The following is an 18,126-nucleotide window of genomic DNA, read 5'->3' on the forward strand; positions in this document are numbered from 1 at the left end:
AGCGTCTGCATGGTCTCGCCAATGCACCGTGCTCTGGGGCATCCTTTCCTGCAACGTATGAGGTAGACAACGTTGGCCGAGTCACAGGAGTATGAACCATGCACCTGGTGGGTGGTGTCCTCTCGTGTGATGGTGGTATCTGTGTCGATGATCTGGCATGTCTTGCAGAGGTTACCGTGGCAGGGTTGTGTGGTGTCGTGGACGCTGTTCTCTTGAAAGCTAGGTAATTTGCTGCGAATGATGGTTTGTTTGAGGTTGGGTGGCTGTTTAAAGGCGAGTAGTGGAGGTGTGGGGATGGCCATAGCGAGGTGTTCGTCGTCATTGATGACATGTTGAAGGCTGCGGAGAACATGGCGTAGTTTCTCCGCTCTGGGGAAGTACTGGACGACAAAGGGTACTCTGTTGGTTGCGTCCCGTGTTAGTCTCCTGAGGAGGTCTATGCGATTTTTCGCTGTGGCCCGTCGGAACTGTCGATCGCTGAGTCGAGCGTCATATCCCGTTCTTACTAGGGCGTCTTTCAGCGTCTGTAGGTGTCCATCGCGTTCCTCCTCGTCTGAGCAGACCCTGTGTATTCGCAGGGCCTGTCCATAGGGGATGGCCTCTTTGACGTGGTTAGGGTGGAAGCTGGAAAAGTGGAGCATCGTGAGGTTGTCCATGGGCTTGCGGTAGAGTGAGGTGCCGTCTTTGATGGAGATTCGTCTGTCCAAGAAAGAAACTGATTCTGAGGAGTAGTCCATGGTGAGCTTGATGGTGGGATGGAACTTGTTGATGTTATCGTGTAGTCTCTTTAGTGATTCCTCGCCGTGGGTCCATAGAAAGAAAATGTCGTCGATGTATCTGGTGTATAGTGTTGGTTGGAGGTCCTGTGCAGTGAAGAAATCCTGCTCGAACTTGTGCATGAAAATGTTGGCGTATTGGGGTGCGAATTTGGTCCCCATGGCTGTTCCATGTATTTGGGTAAAGAACTGGTTATCGAAGGTGAAGACATTGTGATCCAGGATGAAGCGGATGAGTTGTAGGATGGCGTCTGGAGATTGGCTGTTGTTGGTGTTGAGTATTGATGCTGTCGCAGCGATGCCGTCATCGTGGGGGATACTGGTGTAGAGTGCCGAGACGTCCATCGTGGTGAGAAGTGTTCCTGGTTCAACTGGTCCGTGGGTACTGAGTTTTTGTAGGAAGTCTGTAGTGTCGCGACAGAAGCTGGGGGTTCCCTGTACGATGGGTTTCAGGATGCCCTCGATGTATCCAGAGAGGTTCTCACACAGGGTTCCGTTGCCTGATACGATAGGACGTCCGGGTGTGTTGGCTTTGTGTATCTTTGGGAGGCAGTAGAAGTCTCCCACGCGGGGAGTACGTGGGATGAGAGTGCGTTGGATGCTTTGAAGGTCTGGATCGAAGGTCTTGATCAGTTTGTTGAGCTGGTGGGTGTGTTCTTTGGTCAGATCTGCGGGTAACCGTCTGTAGTGTTCCTGGTTCGAGACACACGACAACGCAAGATCGTCGAGCAGAAATTGATAGCCAAGTTCCGCACCCATGAGGACGGCTTCAACCGGGATCTTGGGTTCATGTCACGCTACACGTTACCCCACCAGCGAACAAATGTTATCTGTTTTTAATATAACGGGTCAGTTGCTGTCTTTTCTATGTTTCTACCTCTGTATCTGTTTTCTTTTGGGTGATTTGTATATTCGGAGACCTTGTAGGTAACACCTGTCTGTCTGCACACTGATTGCCTTGGCAACGGGCAGTTGAAAAAACTGTCTGTAATCACCAAGTATTGTTCTGTGATTTATAAATGCGATTTCATTTCGAGGATTTCATTTCCAACAACGTTCACCTGAGGAAGGAGGAAGCCTCCGAAAGCTTGTGAATTTAAAATAAAATTGCTGGACTATAACTTGGTGTTGTAAAATTGTTTACAATAATCAGCCCTAATCAGTAATGTCCTGGAGGTGGAATTTGCAGACCTTTTACACTTTACCAATGTATGAATCATATCTTTGACTGAAAGTGATGGCTTCAAACACTAGAAGAAGTCATCTATTAAGGACCCACCTCTTTGAATCTTCTTCAAAGCGAGCTTTGACATGCTCTCATATCTTGAGAGACCCTGCCTCCTGCATAGTAAGACTAAGCACACTCGTGGGACAGGGCAGTATCTGTAAACCCCATCATCACTGTGGATGTTAATCAACCATACCCTCTAGGCCTGCAATACTGGCACAGCCAGAAACTGGAGGTGCTTGTGTTCATGAGTCAATCAAAGTAAATGACTAATAAAATTGTGATGTGATTGATTGAGGGAAAGCACATTTTCAGAAAGAGAGTAGCTCTTACAAAAGGGAAACAAAGAGAAAACTCATGACGATAATAATTATACTGCCTCTAAACTGGTGCTTTTGTCCTAGAGGAGTCTGCTTCAAGCCAGGACTCTATAATAAGCCTTTTGGATTTATCAACTTCCCCTAGTTTTTACAGATTAGCTTTCCCACCTCCTAGGGCAAAAACAATTGGTCATCTTACCTCAGTAGTAACCAGGCCTGATGAACTGTACACTGTCCCTCTAACAACAAATGAAGCCCTTTATACAGTTTTTGTTTTTTTCTCTTGTACTCCACATACTGGCAATGTCTGGCTAACCACCCATACAAAAAAAATGAACACTCTATGTCCAGAAATAAACACCCCAAAGTTTGGTACATTGGGAGGAGATGATGATATTTACCCAGTTGAGGATTGCAACTCACCAAGCTTCCTGAGTTAATTTTATCTCTACAAAAGTCTGGAGATTAGCGCAACAGTTGGTCAAGTTTCTAATGCTATTAAAGATAATGTCAACAACAATCATACAGACTGCAAAGCTCCCGCAGCAGTCTGCAGTTGAGGCCCTTGGTGTGGGGTTATGCTCTACGGTCCTAGGAATTTTACTTTGTGGGCACACCTGGATGAGAATTTTGGACCTCCCCATAGACCTGCAAAGCTTTATAGCCTTTTTAAGGTAGTATCTCCTTTTGGGATAAGTGGAGATGATACTGGAAAGTTTCAAGAGGAAATGGCAGAGTACAAAGCAGTACTCTGCAAAGCAATAGTTGTTTCAGTGGCTCGTTCTGCTCAGTGTACAATCGGGCACTCACCTTGTTAAAGTAGAGAAGACCTCATGCTTGGGTTTGAAAGAACCAAGCAGAGAAGACAGGATGAATCTAAAAAAAAATTACTCGTTGCTGCCTCTGTGGGACCAAGGATGATTCAAGCTTATTACTATCCTCAGTATTGAGAGACTTGCCAGTACAGAATGACATCAGATATCACGGGGCCATAATTTGTTGTAGCAGGGTATCTAATGGCGTCTGCCGTTAGTTAGACTTGCCCTTGCACGTTTAGGTTTTTAAATTTTTTGTTTGGCAAGTTGCTGAAATTGCGAGCTGATAACGTCGCAGTGAGAGAAACAGGGCATCTGGGTCCTGAGTGAACAGGACATGCAACTGTGTATCTCCTTAACCAATCAGATTGAAGGATTGGGAAATAAACAGCGCAAGACTGAGAAGGAAGTGTAAATTAGAGACGATGAATTCAATGTCAAATCAGGTACAGAAGGAGAAAAAAAGAGGGAAACAAAGATTGGATTAAGAGAGAGAGAAAAAAGAGAGACAGAAAGGAAAAGTTTTTTAAAAATTAAAACTTTTAAATTTTACTTTTTAAAAATCTCCAACAATTGAAACCTGAAGGAATGAGACTCCTATAACTTAGTTAATTTTCAGTGCCAGAGTGGCTGATTGGCAGTAATTAACACTTATCATGTCGTTAAAAGGGTACTTAGACTTGAAATGACCAGACTTAACTTTCCGTGGCGAGTTTAGTTTGTATCTACTGTACAAATACAGCAACTTCACGCCATTCATTGCATTTCAATGGTGAGGCAGACAGCGAGATACTGTTCTCGCAAAGCTAATGGCGGAGCGGCGCAACTCAGACAGCAACTTTAGGATATCCATGTTTAACTGCGCCTCTGCCTCTCGCCTGAAGTTGCTGTACCATTTGCACATAAATAATGGCAAGCGCCATTGTCCTCACCATTGTTTTGATAGCGAATTCTGGCCCATTGTAAGTGTCAATGACATTATCTTATTGGATGCCTGAATTAGCATATGGATTCAGGGGAGTTGTTGTGTCAAAATGGTTCTGCCAAGGAAAATTTGGTCCTTGAAGTGTGGAGATTTTATTACTACTACCTTGTTGCCCCCAACAGAATAGAAGTGTTGATCCATTGTGAACCAAATCTGAACTCCTTTACCCTGAAGGAAAAAGATGGTGATGTTACCAAAGATCACTCAGGTGGTGCATGCTGGAGATTATGAGTACCTGTGGACTTTCACATCAGGGTTTGAGAATTTTGCAATCAGTACTTGAAAGTGAAAGAAACTAGAGTTCACTTTATTCTCAATTCCAATATATTATGGTGGGAAAGCAAAAGGTACGAGCTTGCCTAGCCTCGTCAAGAGAGACATATAGAGAAATAGCAATGGGAATATGTGACTATCATAAACTAAAGTCTGTTAGGTGACCACTGACCTGGGTTATGGTGGCAAAGTGCTAACATTGATTGCGCTTCCTGGCTTCCCACACCCTTTTTGTCAGCGTGATTTACATGCTAGGATTTATCAAGGCATATAATGCTGTCAGCTTTAAGCCATACAGTTGAGTTTCCATTAATACAATTACTTTGAAAATGTTACACTTGAATGATGCTATTTTGGATTTCTGCTTAGACTTATGTAGACTTACTAGCTTGTATCTTGACTAAATTTAAATTAAACCTTTTATTACACATCTGTTGCTGTTATTTTCACAGTTCCTACCAGTGATATTTCATAACACTGAAAAGGAAAATATTACACACATGAAAATATCACTCACTGCCCCTACCACATGCTGCAATTGCTCAGTGCTCCATATATATCTGAAGAAAATAATTGCTCTGCGAGTAACATCACAAGGATGCATTGCAAATAGCAGAACAGATGCTGAAGCATAAAACCAGCAGTGCTCCATTACCGGTGTAACGTTCCACTTTACAGTCAAAACCCAATGTGGTGTAAATTGCAAACACCTCTCCCAAACTATAGCCACTTATATGTGGCAAGACCACGTTAAAAGTGTGTTTTAAAAAAAAAACTGCTGTGATTATGACTTTAGAGCTATCCAGTGTACAGCACACAAAAACATTCCACAAATATTCCCAGGGATGTTTGATTTGCAGAATAGTTTAGAAATTGTTGAGATCTCTGATTTTTTTTAGAGAAGCAAGCTTTTTTTAAATCTACAGCTGTTTCTTCATTACCATCCATAAACCCATTGATATGTTTTTAGATTCTCATTGACCATAATGTGAGAAATTCAGCTCTTCGCATCTAATTAACATTCTGACAGAACAGGTGGTTCGCAATAAATAATGAACAGCGTGCCAAGAAAAGTTTCTGCTGCAATCAGCGCACAAAATTTGGAAAAGAATTTCAATAGACTGCGTTTTTACAATATTTGTGCCTCCAACTATTTAATAATTTATCATATAATCACATCTAGGCAGAAAACTCTGTGATACCAATGACAAATTCCATTCACACTGAAGACTTTATACAAAGCAAATCCAATTTAGGGAATGAAATTATCTATGTAAATCTTGCCAACATTTTTATACTGGCATAAATCTAAGAAAGAACTTACATTTATTTAGCATCTTCCACATCCTCATGATGCCCCAAAGCACTTTACAGCTAATGAAGGACGTTTTAGGCACTGTAGTCACTGTTGTAATACAGGCAAATACTGACCCAAACCTCTCTGCAGGAGCCATGACTACATTGTCTGTATGCTGGCAGACAAATTATCCTTCCAACCCGCCTCCAGAGTGTCAATCCCATCAACTCTATTGACCAGAACCATGAATTTATGCCCTGATGTATCTAAATGTTACAATGCAAATTTTTCTTCTGGGTCATTCTAATCTGGAATCAATATGTGTGAGCTGAACATACCCCATGTTATGATTGTAATGCCTAGTATGCTGGATGTACTTATCCTATAAACCTAAAGTAAATTGTACCCTGGTTATTTGAGGGGTGCCAAGATATATCCAGAGATAAAGGTATAGCTGGAAAGTACCCAGACATTTCAGCCTGTTCTCTTTTCCACCCCCCCCACCCCAACCAAAGAAAATGGGTTTACCAATTCCGGTACTGTAAGTAGGCAGTGGACCTCCAATTTACATGAATGGGTAGAGAATTGGGCAGATTTATGTGATTGTATAAAGAGTTTATACTATAAAATCTACTCAAAAGTAAATATCCTGCCAGATGCTCTTGTAAGAAACAGCTTGTGTTGAATATAGTCACCAAGTACAATGTGAGCATACGAAACAGCGCTCCATGTAGCCTGATACCTGTGATATACATAGAAATAAACGATCATGATTCAGAATTTTTGATCCTTTTATTTTTGTCTTCATTGGGAAGGATTTAGAAATGTATTCAAGTGTTGTATTTTAAGCCTGTGATTTTGCACACATGTAAAAAGCCACACATTGACGCCACTTAGTATTGTCAATGGCCAAGCATTGAAGATGTGTTTTAAAGCCAGACGTGCCAGTTTCTGGAATGTAGTGGCTAACCTATTTCAACTGAGACAATGAGTGTCTCATGCCAGGCCCATCCATTTTGACAATAGCAGGAGATGTTTCCTTTAAACCCGCACACAGAGGATAGAAGGAGACATGTACAGTTTTATTGACAGCCTTGTTGATGAATCACTGAATGGGGAAGTAGTCAGAGGAACAGTCCTTTCACTGGTTGGGAACATGGAGAGAAAAAAACAAGGGAGCACATGGGCAGTCGGCCAGCTAGATCTGGAGAAAAAGCTTGGCCTAGTAGGTATATCCTATTCATCTCAAGATCAGAGCTAAGCAGAATCAGAAGGCTGATGAGGAAAAGTTAAGTGAGCCTGCTGAAAGGAATAGTCATATTTACATTACTTTGTCCTTAAGGAGGGCTCTATAGTTAGTTGAATGATTATATTTGTTACTCCATATGTTTACTTGCTTCTATAAAATAAAGTAGCTTAATGATTCATAGCTGGCCTTGTCTCACTAATGTGTTTCAGCCACTTTCAGAAAGATTGGCGAAGTGCATGGGAGAGCATGTGCAAAAGACACAACATCTACTCACGTGAGGGTCCCATTGTTATAACTCTGGGTTACGCTATCATATATTTAGATATTGGGCAATGTGGGCACGTTCCAGAATGCAAGACACTTGGCCCACTTACAGGGGTGACCAGAATCACTGTAGCTGAGAGAATGCCTCTGAGGCAGACCTCAAATTTGTAACAAACAGAATAAATTGTTAATGAAATCTCGAGTGTTGGCAACATGGATTCTCCCAAGGAGCAGACATATAATAAATAAGATGTTGCAGTCTTTTAGTTGGAGGAACTCTATTCCTATTGAAGTTTTAGCTAGCTTTTTGTGTTTTTGCCGGTGAAGAGTCAGAATAGCTTTGTTATTTTCATTACAATAAAGTCCCATGCAAGTGACAGAATGATGTACTTTGATATGATTTTCATTCTGTCTTTGTAAATGGACAAATAAACAAACCTTTTTTTATGAAGATAGTGCCTCTTCAAAGATGACAGATAAACAATCATGTTTTATTTTGACACCATTTGATATGAGGCTGTAAAACTGCAAATTATTTTTTGAAATTGGAATTATTTATTGACAGTCAAATATATTCAATATATATGAGTACAAAACTCTTTGGCCTTTGTTTTACCACAGTGGCAATACTTCCCTAACTGTGTTTGGAACAAACTTGGATGTAATCCAGGAGCCCAGGATCCGTGTGAAGCACAATAGTCGAGAATCTCTCAATGTAAGTGATGGACTAGTGTTAAACCTTTGTTCTTGCATACTGAGTTATTTTAGTGCAGAGTACAGATTTGTGTGCTGCATGGTACAACAATAACATTATATGATAGTCATATCCGTGTTCTCCCACATGAGTGAGAATTTATTTGGGTAAATTAAGGAAAAGTTCTTCTACTAAATTCTTAATTACGAACTACAGACAGTTTAGGAACAGACTTTTCTTCAATGTCAGGCATGAGAAAATAATGGCCTCTGCTTTGCAATTGGGAGGTTACTCCTATGGGGCAGGATTTCCACCAGAAACAGCACTCCTGCCACCTCTCCTTCCCCCCCCCCCCTCCCCCCGTCCCGTGACTCAGCCTTATTCGGGATGTGGTGGAGAAAAGAATTGGTAGTACTGGGGCTAAAATATGGTAGTGTGGGGCTAAGCAGAGAGTAGGAGAGATGTGGATGGGTGCCTTACTGTAGCAGCTCTGGTGAGATCATTGCAATTTTTCCGACATTGCTGCCAGGTCCTGGGAGCAATGCTGCTTGCATTGGCGTTGGCTGCCACCCCTCTCCCTGGGCCTGGGTAACTGCTCAACAAGTACCTTCACAGCACCATCTGAAAACCCGGGAGTCCTGGCTGCAGTCATCTCCACTGAGTTTGGTAAAACAGCTGCAGTGTTCTCCTTAACAAAAAAAGGTACACCTTCCCTTTAAGTGGTGCAGGCTGCCTTTAAACTGCAGCTGCCCCCCATGGAATTCCCACACCCCAATGTGCGAGCTGCCTATCGGTAGCACAAATAGCACTGGCAGCTTACCATGAATATTAAAATGAGGACTGACTCGCCGATGTCATTGGGCGGGTGGGATGCAGCCCCACCCACTCCCAGCCCGATATTCGTACAACATGAAAATCACCTCCCATATCTCCAATAGTTTTCCATTTTGACCTTGATAGGTTTCGACATTCATAGACTGAATTTCATACCTCCCACTTAATTCTCTCAGCACTGAGCGATAGAAAATGTTACAAACTGTTACTAAAAATCTGGATGAAACACCCTATTGTATTCAATATGCATTCTGATGTCATGCAGTTTTAATGCTTAACAAGTGTAGTCCTCGGATAGATTTGCTTAAATATTATCTCAGTCTAATGGACCCCTACTAATATAAATGGTTAAAACACTTGCTTTCCACCCTCAAGAAGCAAATATGGAGCAACTATATAACCCTGTTAATTTTCCTCCCGGCTAAAGTGAAAAATGGAACGCATTTGGGGAAGGGTGTGAGGATCTGAAATAGATAATTGTATACAAGTACAGTATTGTACAAAAGTAAGAGATTTTATAACCATTCTACAGCATCACAGTTTTTTTCTAACAGCCACCAATCATTTATATTAACAATACCATTTTGCCTAATCCAATCATTTTAATATAAGGCATAATGGATTTATAAAGTCATCTTTTATTGTTTACTCTCATGAATAATGCAAATGTAGAGAAGGATTAAGGAGAAGCATTTTAAATATTCTATTCCATAATAATCTTTAAATCCAGTAAAAAAAACAATGAGCTGCAATTTCAGGATGATGCAGTGCAGAAGTGTGGTAATGCAGAGAAGCTAATGCATTTTGTGCAAAATCCTCAGCTTTTAAAGTCACACAGAGAGGGTTAATGGAATTTCTGAAATTCCTTAATGGTGTTTAATGGAAGATTATCTTTAGACAAAAGAGCCTTTGTCAGCATAAAGAGAAATGAAACGAGGAGGTTAAGAGAAAGAGAAATCTATACAGATTTAATTTTGTATTTTATCTGTGGTCATTCTTTAATTAAGTAAATTAGCTATTTCCTCACTGCAAAAAACTGGTGGGAGTTTGCTTGACTCGGGTGAATTGACCGTATGGAATTTCAATTCAATATCTGGAGTGTTCGGTTTTGCTTCAGCTCACAGAATCTCATTTGTGGAGTGTATTCATGCTGGGAAATTTAGTTCAAATTAACTTTCCCTGGAGGAAAGTGAAATGAAAAATAAAGCTTACTGTACATCAAACTATATTTTAGTACATCCTTGTAGGCTGTAAGAATATCGATTTTTTTTTTTAACGAAAGATATCACTGCAGTGTTTTGAAGACCAGAGGGAACGTGCATTGATACCGAGTGTGTCCTTTTTATGTCCATGTAATTTACAGCACATTTTTGTTCCTATGGTCTAATAATAAAACACAATCAATATGAGTAATACTATTTTCAAACCTTGTAACTCCCTATAACACACAAAGGTGCACAATATATTTCTTTAAAAACTGAGTGTATTGGCCACCATTTGGAAACCAACTCTCTTTATTTGGGTTGTACCTACTCTGTAAAAGTGCATCATCCCTAGACATGACCATTGGTAACCTTGCAGTGCAAAAAAAAAGGCTGCAGGAGATATCCGAGGTGCTACAGAGTAGATCCCCAAGATATATCTGGCTAACTTCTTTACCCAGAGTGGTTAGAATGTGCAACTCGCTACCACAAGTAGTAGTTGAGACGACTAGCATAGATGCATTTAAGGGGAAGCTAGATAAACACGAGGGAGAAAGTTATAGAAGGATATGATTGATAGGGTTAGATAAAGTAGGGAGGGAGGAGGCTCGTGTGGAGCATAAAGGGGAAGCTAGATAAACACGAGGGAGAAAGTTATAGAAGGATATGATTGATAGGGTTAGATAAAGTAGGGAGGGAGGAGGCTCGTGTGGAGCATAAACACCGGCATGGACCTGTTGGACCGAATGGCCTGTTTCTGTGCTGTACATTCTGTTTAATTCTATGTAATATATGACTCTACAATTTGCAGGTAATATTTTTTAGTCACATCATAATTGTTGCTGTACAGTTTGTCAGTTTCAATATTTACTTACAATATAGTGACATTTTCAATATTACATTCTGTATGAATGAAGGACGTGCAACTATATGGCCCTTTTATAAAATTGACGATATTCAAGGTCCAGCCATTTTCAAATAGTCCTTTCTTAAAATTATTCCAAAAGTAATGAGAGTGTAGACATTTTTCTTCGCATTTCTTCATATTTCTTGTAACATTCAGAATTACACAATTATGAAAAGTTGAGGTTATAAAGCAGACTAGTCCAGACTTTGAAAGGATATACAGCATTTCAAGAGTTCAACAGTTTTTCTTTCTGCTCCAGGTGTGTGAAGTAGTGAATTCTACGACCATGACATGCCGTGCCCCAGCCCTTACACACGAGTACAGACCTGGAATGGACACTGTGGAACGGCCAGATGAGTTTGGTTTTGTCTTTGACAACGTGCAGGCGCTGCTTATCTACAATAACACAAATTTCATCTTCTACCCCAACCCGACCTTTGAACCTCTGAGTACAACAGGCATGCTGGAACAGAAGCCAGGCTCCCCCATTATACTGAAAGTATGTGCTAAGATCCGTAAGTTGGAGCGCAGTACTATACCCTTAACCCCTCCACTGACCCTTTCAGATAATGGCTTTCACTGGGGCTTCAGAGAGCTCAAATAACTACCTGCCGTGATAATACCAGTCTCACCAAGGAGAGCTTTTTTTTCATTCTCAGGATGTGGGTGTCGCTGGCCAAGTCAGTGTTTACAACCCAACCCTAGTAGCTCTGAGAAGGTGGTTGGCTGCCTTCATGAACTGCTGCTTGCGGTTTCATGCAATTGTGTGGCTTGCTAGGCAACTTCAGAGCACAGTTAAGAGTCAACCACGATGTTATGGGACTCCAGTCACGTACAGGCCAGATTAAGTAAAGACGGCAGGTTTCCTTCCCTAAAGGACATTAATGAGCCACTTGGGTTTTTATGACAATCTGACAGCCTCGTGGTCACTTTTACTGATAGCAGCTTTTTATTTGCAATTTTTTTGTTCAGCTGAATTCAAATTCTCAAACTGCCATGGTGGGATTTGAATTCATATTTTCTGGATTATTAGTCCAGCAACATAACCACTACACTATTGTACCCAATACTAGATATGAAACTATAAAGCTTTCAGACCAGTTTATCTAAAAGATGAAAAGTCCTATTTTCAATAATGTTGGTTGTTCCACTGTATAGGTGGAGTTTTTTCCCCTGCACAGACATACGTGAATGTTCTTTTGTAAAGTGCACAGTATCTAAAGTCATTTTAGAGCTCTGAAGGTATGAGATAATTTGGGAGGGAAATGACCATAACTTTACAAAATAGGTAAAGATTATAGAGAAGTCAAAGTTAAAGATGTTGGACTGAAAATGATCTAATTTGAATACAATGAAAGGAGACCTAAACCTGATTGGTTGGTTGTAAAGAATGGGAGATCAAACAGTGGACCAGTGATGAGAGATATTTATAGGATAAGGTACAAGTTAAATACATTCCAACTAGGAGTAAACATGGGGGGGGGATTAAATTCGATAACCCCTGTATCCAGGCACAGGGGTCGTGGTGCGCGATCAACCTGTGCCCGGTTGTTGAGATGCAGGCAGCACGTAAGATTGATGCTGCCTGGTCATTTACCTGATATCTGTGAGCAGCCAGGCCTAGCTGCACTGTTGAGTGGCGGCTCACCAGCAGGGGGGCTCCAATATCGCGGAAGTGGCTAGCACCTGTTAAAGGCAGCCTGCTGCTCTTAAAGGCATCCTGCACCTCTTATTTGCAAAATATAAGACACGGGTCCACACGGAGTCTCAATGGAGATCGGACATCGTACACATAAAACACAGAAGCAGGTCCCATCCCTACGTTTGCAAATTGTTGAGTTATGTTAAAACATTGAAAAAAGGTTGTACACTACTAAATCCCACATCCTCCAATCCGCATGCTGGACCTCACCAAACTGCCGACCTGAGTTTATACTGGCCCTGCGAGAGAGTGTGCACCAAGGCTCTCTGATGATGCACTAGAGGCCTTGGTGCAAGAGGTGGATCCTATAGAGGGGCATCCTATATCTGTGGCGGGGGCAAGAGGTCTTCCAGACATATGCTCCCGAAGCAATGGGAGGCAGTAGTAGATGAAGTCAATGCCAGGTGCATAGCACCGCGAACATGGCTACAGTGCAGGAAGAAGTTCAATGCTTTGACACGAGTAGTCAAGGTGAGTGAGGTCAACTGTCAAGTGCCACCTCCTCCCACTGCACCACTAGCCACATCCACTACTCCACGCACTACACCCCCCATCACCCACCAACCAACAAACTCTTTCAATCAATGCTCAACTCTTCTAATCAGATGCTTCCTCTCGCCCTCACATATTACCAGTGTTGCAAGTGGCATACCTACAACTCAGGTCACACACACTGGCAGCTATTAAACCATGACAGGCATATCACCCAAACATCTTGCAGGACACTCACCACACACATCCCACTTTCTTGTCGGAGAAGGTGGCGCATAACAGGAGGCAGCAAGTGGCAGTGGCTTCATGAAAAATGAACCTACTGTCCTCTCTCAGGATGACAGCAGGTTCATGTTCTGTCCCACCCCTTCCACTCCGCCAGTGCCCTTGCTGTTGCCTGTCAGCTAGCCAGCCCACTCCCATAGAATGTTTAAATTTTATTGAAGGAACATAGGCAGATAGGAACAGGAGTAGGCCATTTAGCCCCTCGAGCCTGTTCCGCCATTCAATGAGACCATGGTTGATCTGTGACCTAACTCCATATACCCGCCTTAGCCCCATATCCCTTAATACCTTTAGTTAACAAAAATCTATCCATCTCCGATTTAAAATTAACAATTGAGCTAGCATCAACTGCCGTTTGCAGTAGAGCGTTCCAAACTTCTACCACCCTTTGCGTGTAGAAGCGTTTCCTAACTTCACTCCTAAAAGTCCTGGCTCTAATTTTTAGGCTATGTCCTCTAGTCCTATTATTCAAGTATAGGAGACCTCCAAAAACAGGTACAAAAGCATCAGCAACCAGAAGCAATAATCCAGCAACTAACCTGTAAATCCTGCATGATCGCTTTAAATAGCGCTGGTAGGGGTGGGGGGGTCTTCTATGCTGTTTGCGACCCTGTTCAGCTGTGCGAGGTTAGGACAGTACGTTGGCTGGAGCGTTGAGTTCCAAAATCGTATCTGTCCCTTTAAATTAGCGTTGCACACTCATCCAATGCATATTCTCCCTCCTTTGCTTGCTGCTGACGTTCATTATCTGTGCCTGCGCTAAAGCCTTTATCAAGATGGCGTCCAGTGCACGTGCGTTCCGGGCGCCATTTTGGGTCCTTCGGAGGCCATGTAGCACCTACAAAACGGGTGCTACGCAGCCCAATTTATAGCCCGGGATTTCATCAATAAAGAGTGATTAGAGCAAACATGAGATTTAAGAAAAGGTATATTATGAAAGTATAGAGGGTAATACAGAAGAAAACTGATAAATATAAAAGGAATGGGAGGGAAAAAGAAAGAGAGAAAGAACTTACATTTATCGAAAAGGAGATTCTAAAATATGAACGTCATGAGTGGATAAATAGTGAAAAATTGCTTCTACTTTTTGTTAAATAGATTTTTAAAAAAAGGCGTTAAATTCAAGAATATCACAGAGAATGCATGGGGGAGTCAGAAGAAATTTTTTCAGGCAGGTTATTAAAACATGCAGTACTTTACCACTAGTGGCTATTTAAGTGAGAGACCATAACTTTATCTAAAGGGAATTTGAATTAATATTTGTAAAAAAAAGACTATAACAGGATACAGAATAAGGCAGGGAAATGGGATTAAAGTAGACGGCTCCAGTTGAAAAGCCAGCACTGACACAAGGGCAAAGGACTGAATGGACTCCTTCTGTCCAGTAACTACTGCACTGCAGGCTATTTTCAAAACATTTAATGTTCATGATTCACCAGCCTGGAGAAAAATGTCTCAAACCCTACGCAAAAAGGAAAACAACACTAATTGTAAAATTATGATTTTAAAAAGCGAAGCGTTTGTTTGTTAATACACTATTAGAAGTGACTACCTGTTCAACCCCAACAGTGATCATTTCCAACTGTAATTGATGTTTTGGAGGTTCTAGTATTGACTTTATTTTTACAGTTGGTGTCGAGATAAATTAAGTGAGACAAATGGATGTTATCATGCGGCAGTGTGATAACATCATGACTAGTCCTAGTTCTACCTCCACAATTCCTGCTGTAAACCTGTGTTCACGTACTTCAAAACTGTTGGATAGATTCGAAGGCCAGAATTTCTTTCTGTGGCCAAAGGCAAATTTGCCAACATCTACTCCGTTTTTGTTTTTCTTAGGAGATTTGGAGCCAAGTAATCATAATAAATCTGTAACTTGCTCATAAAAGTAATAATATTTGGAGGGAAAACAACCCTTGTAATTTAATATTTCATTCGCATGAAAGAGATTTTCAAAATGGTAAGAAGCTACTTTTGGAACACGAGAAGAAGGGGAGAAACATATTGAGGTATATTAAATTGCTGTCCATGCTTTCAATTACCCCTATTAAAATTAATTTTTAAAGTAAATTTTTATTATATAAACAAATCCCCACAACTGTGGGACAATATAAACCATTTTTATTTCATTCACAAGATAAACAGATTTCAATCCCCCCCTATTCTGCAGCTTGATTGAGGGATAAATGTTGGCCAAGACACTGGGAGAACTCCCCTGCTCTTCTTCAAATAGTGCCGTGGGATCTTTTACATTCATGTGAGAGGGCAGACGGAGCTTCGGTTTAACGTCTTACCCTAAAGATGGCACCTCTGACAGTGCAGCACTCCCTCAGTACTGCACAGAATTGCCAGCCTAGATTATGTGCTCAAGCTGAACCCACAACCTCTGGCTCAGAGGCGAAAATGCTACCACTGAGCCGAGACTGATACCTTAGTGCACAGAGCCTTTAATTGTTTTATAATTTTGGCATGAAAGATAGTGATGTCATGTCTTTTAAGTGATGCATTATGCTGGAAATCACCTTTTGCCCAATGACCATTGACTGGTTATTATGGAAAATAATGTATAACTGGAAATAATTACAAGAGACAGTATGTACCTAATTAGTGTCAGTTCAGAAAATAAATATGAAAAATGCCATGTAAGCCATTCATTTTAATTTTTTTTAGCTTTTTCACTGACCTAAACATGCCATATTAATTAACTTACTTACTTACAGACTGCATTTTTCTTAAATCAAAAAGATCAGTTTGAGTTGCTGTTGTGGCCTCTCTTCACAGTGGGCTACATGTGCATCAACCTAGTATCTCAGAACTCAGCATTCAGATGGCATCATAAAGCACAAGCAATATATAACCACCACAAACCGTGAGATGAAATTATTGCCTTGTAATCAGTGCCTTGTCATATTACCTAATATAGAAGGAAACAAAATCATAGAACGTGGATGGATAAATTAATTGATCCTGCACTTCCAGCATGCAGCCTCATTCATTAGGAGTGCAGTTTGAAAAATCACAACTATAATGTTGTAGTTCTATCTCCATGCCCCAGTCCCTTCAAGTGAAGTTCCCCGCTGGGAGCACAGGATCACTGAATTCATCCTGTTACCTCTAGGTAGATTTTAAGAACATATGACTTGAACAAGAGAAGGCCATTTCTTACTGAGCCTGATCTCACCAACATACAATGTGCTCTTTACACTGTTTTGAGCAGCATTGGCAACATCATGCTTCACACACGAGTCCCATGATTTACAGAACGTTTTCTAAAGCTCATAATTCATGCAAGAAATTTAAACATAGCTATTACATGTTTGAATTTTCTGCATGAATATCGAGCATTTAAAAAAAAACCTTCTTGAATTGCAGGACTCTTAAATGAATCAATATTACCAACACTACCCAACTTAATTAATCAACTGAGGGAGGTGAATAATGAGTCAAACTTTCAAGAAGACAAAGCTCTCTGAATTTTCCCCTTAAATCAGCAAAGTAATAATTCAACCTTGACCAGTTGTATTTAATATTTCCATGATGCTGACAGTAAACGCATTTCTACTCTTCTTTTCCAATGAGTGAGCGATAACAATTGAACAATGGAGCAACATTAGAGGTCTGAAAAACACTACCAGTTGGAAAAATTGATAGCTACACTGACCAAACTCAATAGCAGAGAAAAAGTGCCTCCTGCCCCAAGCCCAGGTACCCTGAGGCTGACTGGTTTGGGTGTCTGGTGAAAATCTTGTTCCGGCACAGTATGCAGAGAGAGTTTTATGCGATGTCTTTGATTTTTTTTTTGTCTTTTTACTGATGCTTCCTAATATTACTAAAATTGTGCCTGTTTTGTCTCATCTTAATTTACAAATTGAGATCAGCTATCTCGGTGCAGGCCAAGACTCAAACCTGGGACCTTTCTGGTTTATAAGTCTCATACTGCCCTGAATACACATGGACCCACTGGAGCACCCCAGAGACATTTTATTCAAATAATTGCATAGATTTAGGGCTTTGAAGGGATTAAAATTGAAGTGATTGGTTTTTTAAGGTATCTTTATGCTCTGAACTGATGAGGTGCATAGAATTGTCGCAACACAATGTTTTAAGTTGTAACCTATTTAATTGTAATTTTCAGTGTGTCTCACCACACGACATTTGAAGTACCATCTGAGTAATGAAATGTCATTTCTTCAATGTTAAAGAATGATTTTTATTGAAAAGTAGTACTCAGAAAATTTTTGCCTTATATTCTTTATTTGTAAAGTTCCCTCTTATGATATTTTGCATAATTTCATTCAATAAACTTGTAGCTGTTGGATAGAGTAGGTGCGAGGTAGCAGTGAGTACTCATCCATGTAAAAGATCGAAAGGATAATCCCACACTCCCAGCAGGGAGTTATGCTCATAGATCGGATCAGGGAGCTGTGCTCATAGATAGGGCAACAGCAGTTTAACCTTTGATTCTCTGACCAGTGCTCACTGATGATCAGAGGATTCCCCCTCTTAACTGGGGCAAATAACCTTTGGTAAGACAGCAATCTCGCTTTAAAATTTTATTTCTGGCCTTTTGAGAGAGGCATATTAAAATATCCCTTTTCTTTACCTTTTGTAGCATTAACTGAATTATCATAGAAAGTTACGGCACAGAAGGAGGCCATTTGGCCCATCATGCCCGTGCCGGCCGAAAAAGAACTATCCAGCTTAATCCTACTTTCCAGCACTTGGTCCATAGCCCTGAAGGTTACGGCACTTCAAGTGCACGTCCAAGTACTTGTTAGATGAGTTGAGGGTTTCTGCCTCTAC

The 18,126-nt window shown here is 40.9% G+C and overlaps 1 protein-coding gene across 2 annotated transcripts in view; it reads left to right on the plus strand.

The window, feature by feature from the left end:
* LOC137344479 (plexin-A2-like) overlaps positions 1-18,126 on the plus strand; it is a 394,264-nt gene that overhangs the window by 311,105 nt on the left and 65,033 nt on the right. For both annotated transcript variants that reach the window (XM_068007472.1, XM_068007473.1), the window contains exons 18-19: positions 7,829-7,922; positions 11,104-11,343. In XM_068007472.1, coding sequence (XP_067863573.1) covers positions 7,829-7,922; positions 11,104-11,343 — 334 coding nt within the window. The remainder of the gene's footprint in view (positions 1-7,828; positions 7,923-11,103; positions 11,344-18,126) is intronic.

The sequence above is a fragment of the Heptranchias perlo genome, chromosome 27 (genome assembly GCF_035084215.1).
Source record: "Heptranchias perlo isolate sHepPer1 chromosome 27, sHepPer1.hap1, whole genome shotgun sequence".
In the NCBI taxonomy this organism is placed as follows: domain Eukaryota; kingdom Metazoa; phylum Chordata; class Chondrichthyes; order Hexanchiformes; family Hexanchidae; genus Heptranchias; species Heptranchias perlo.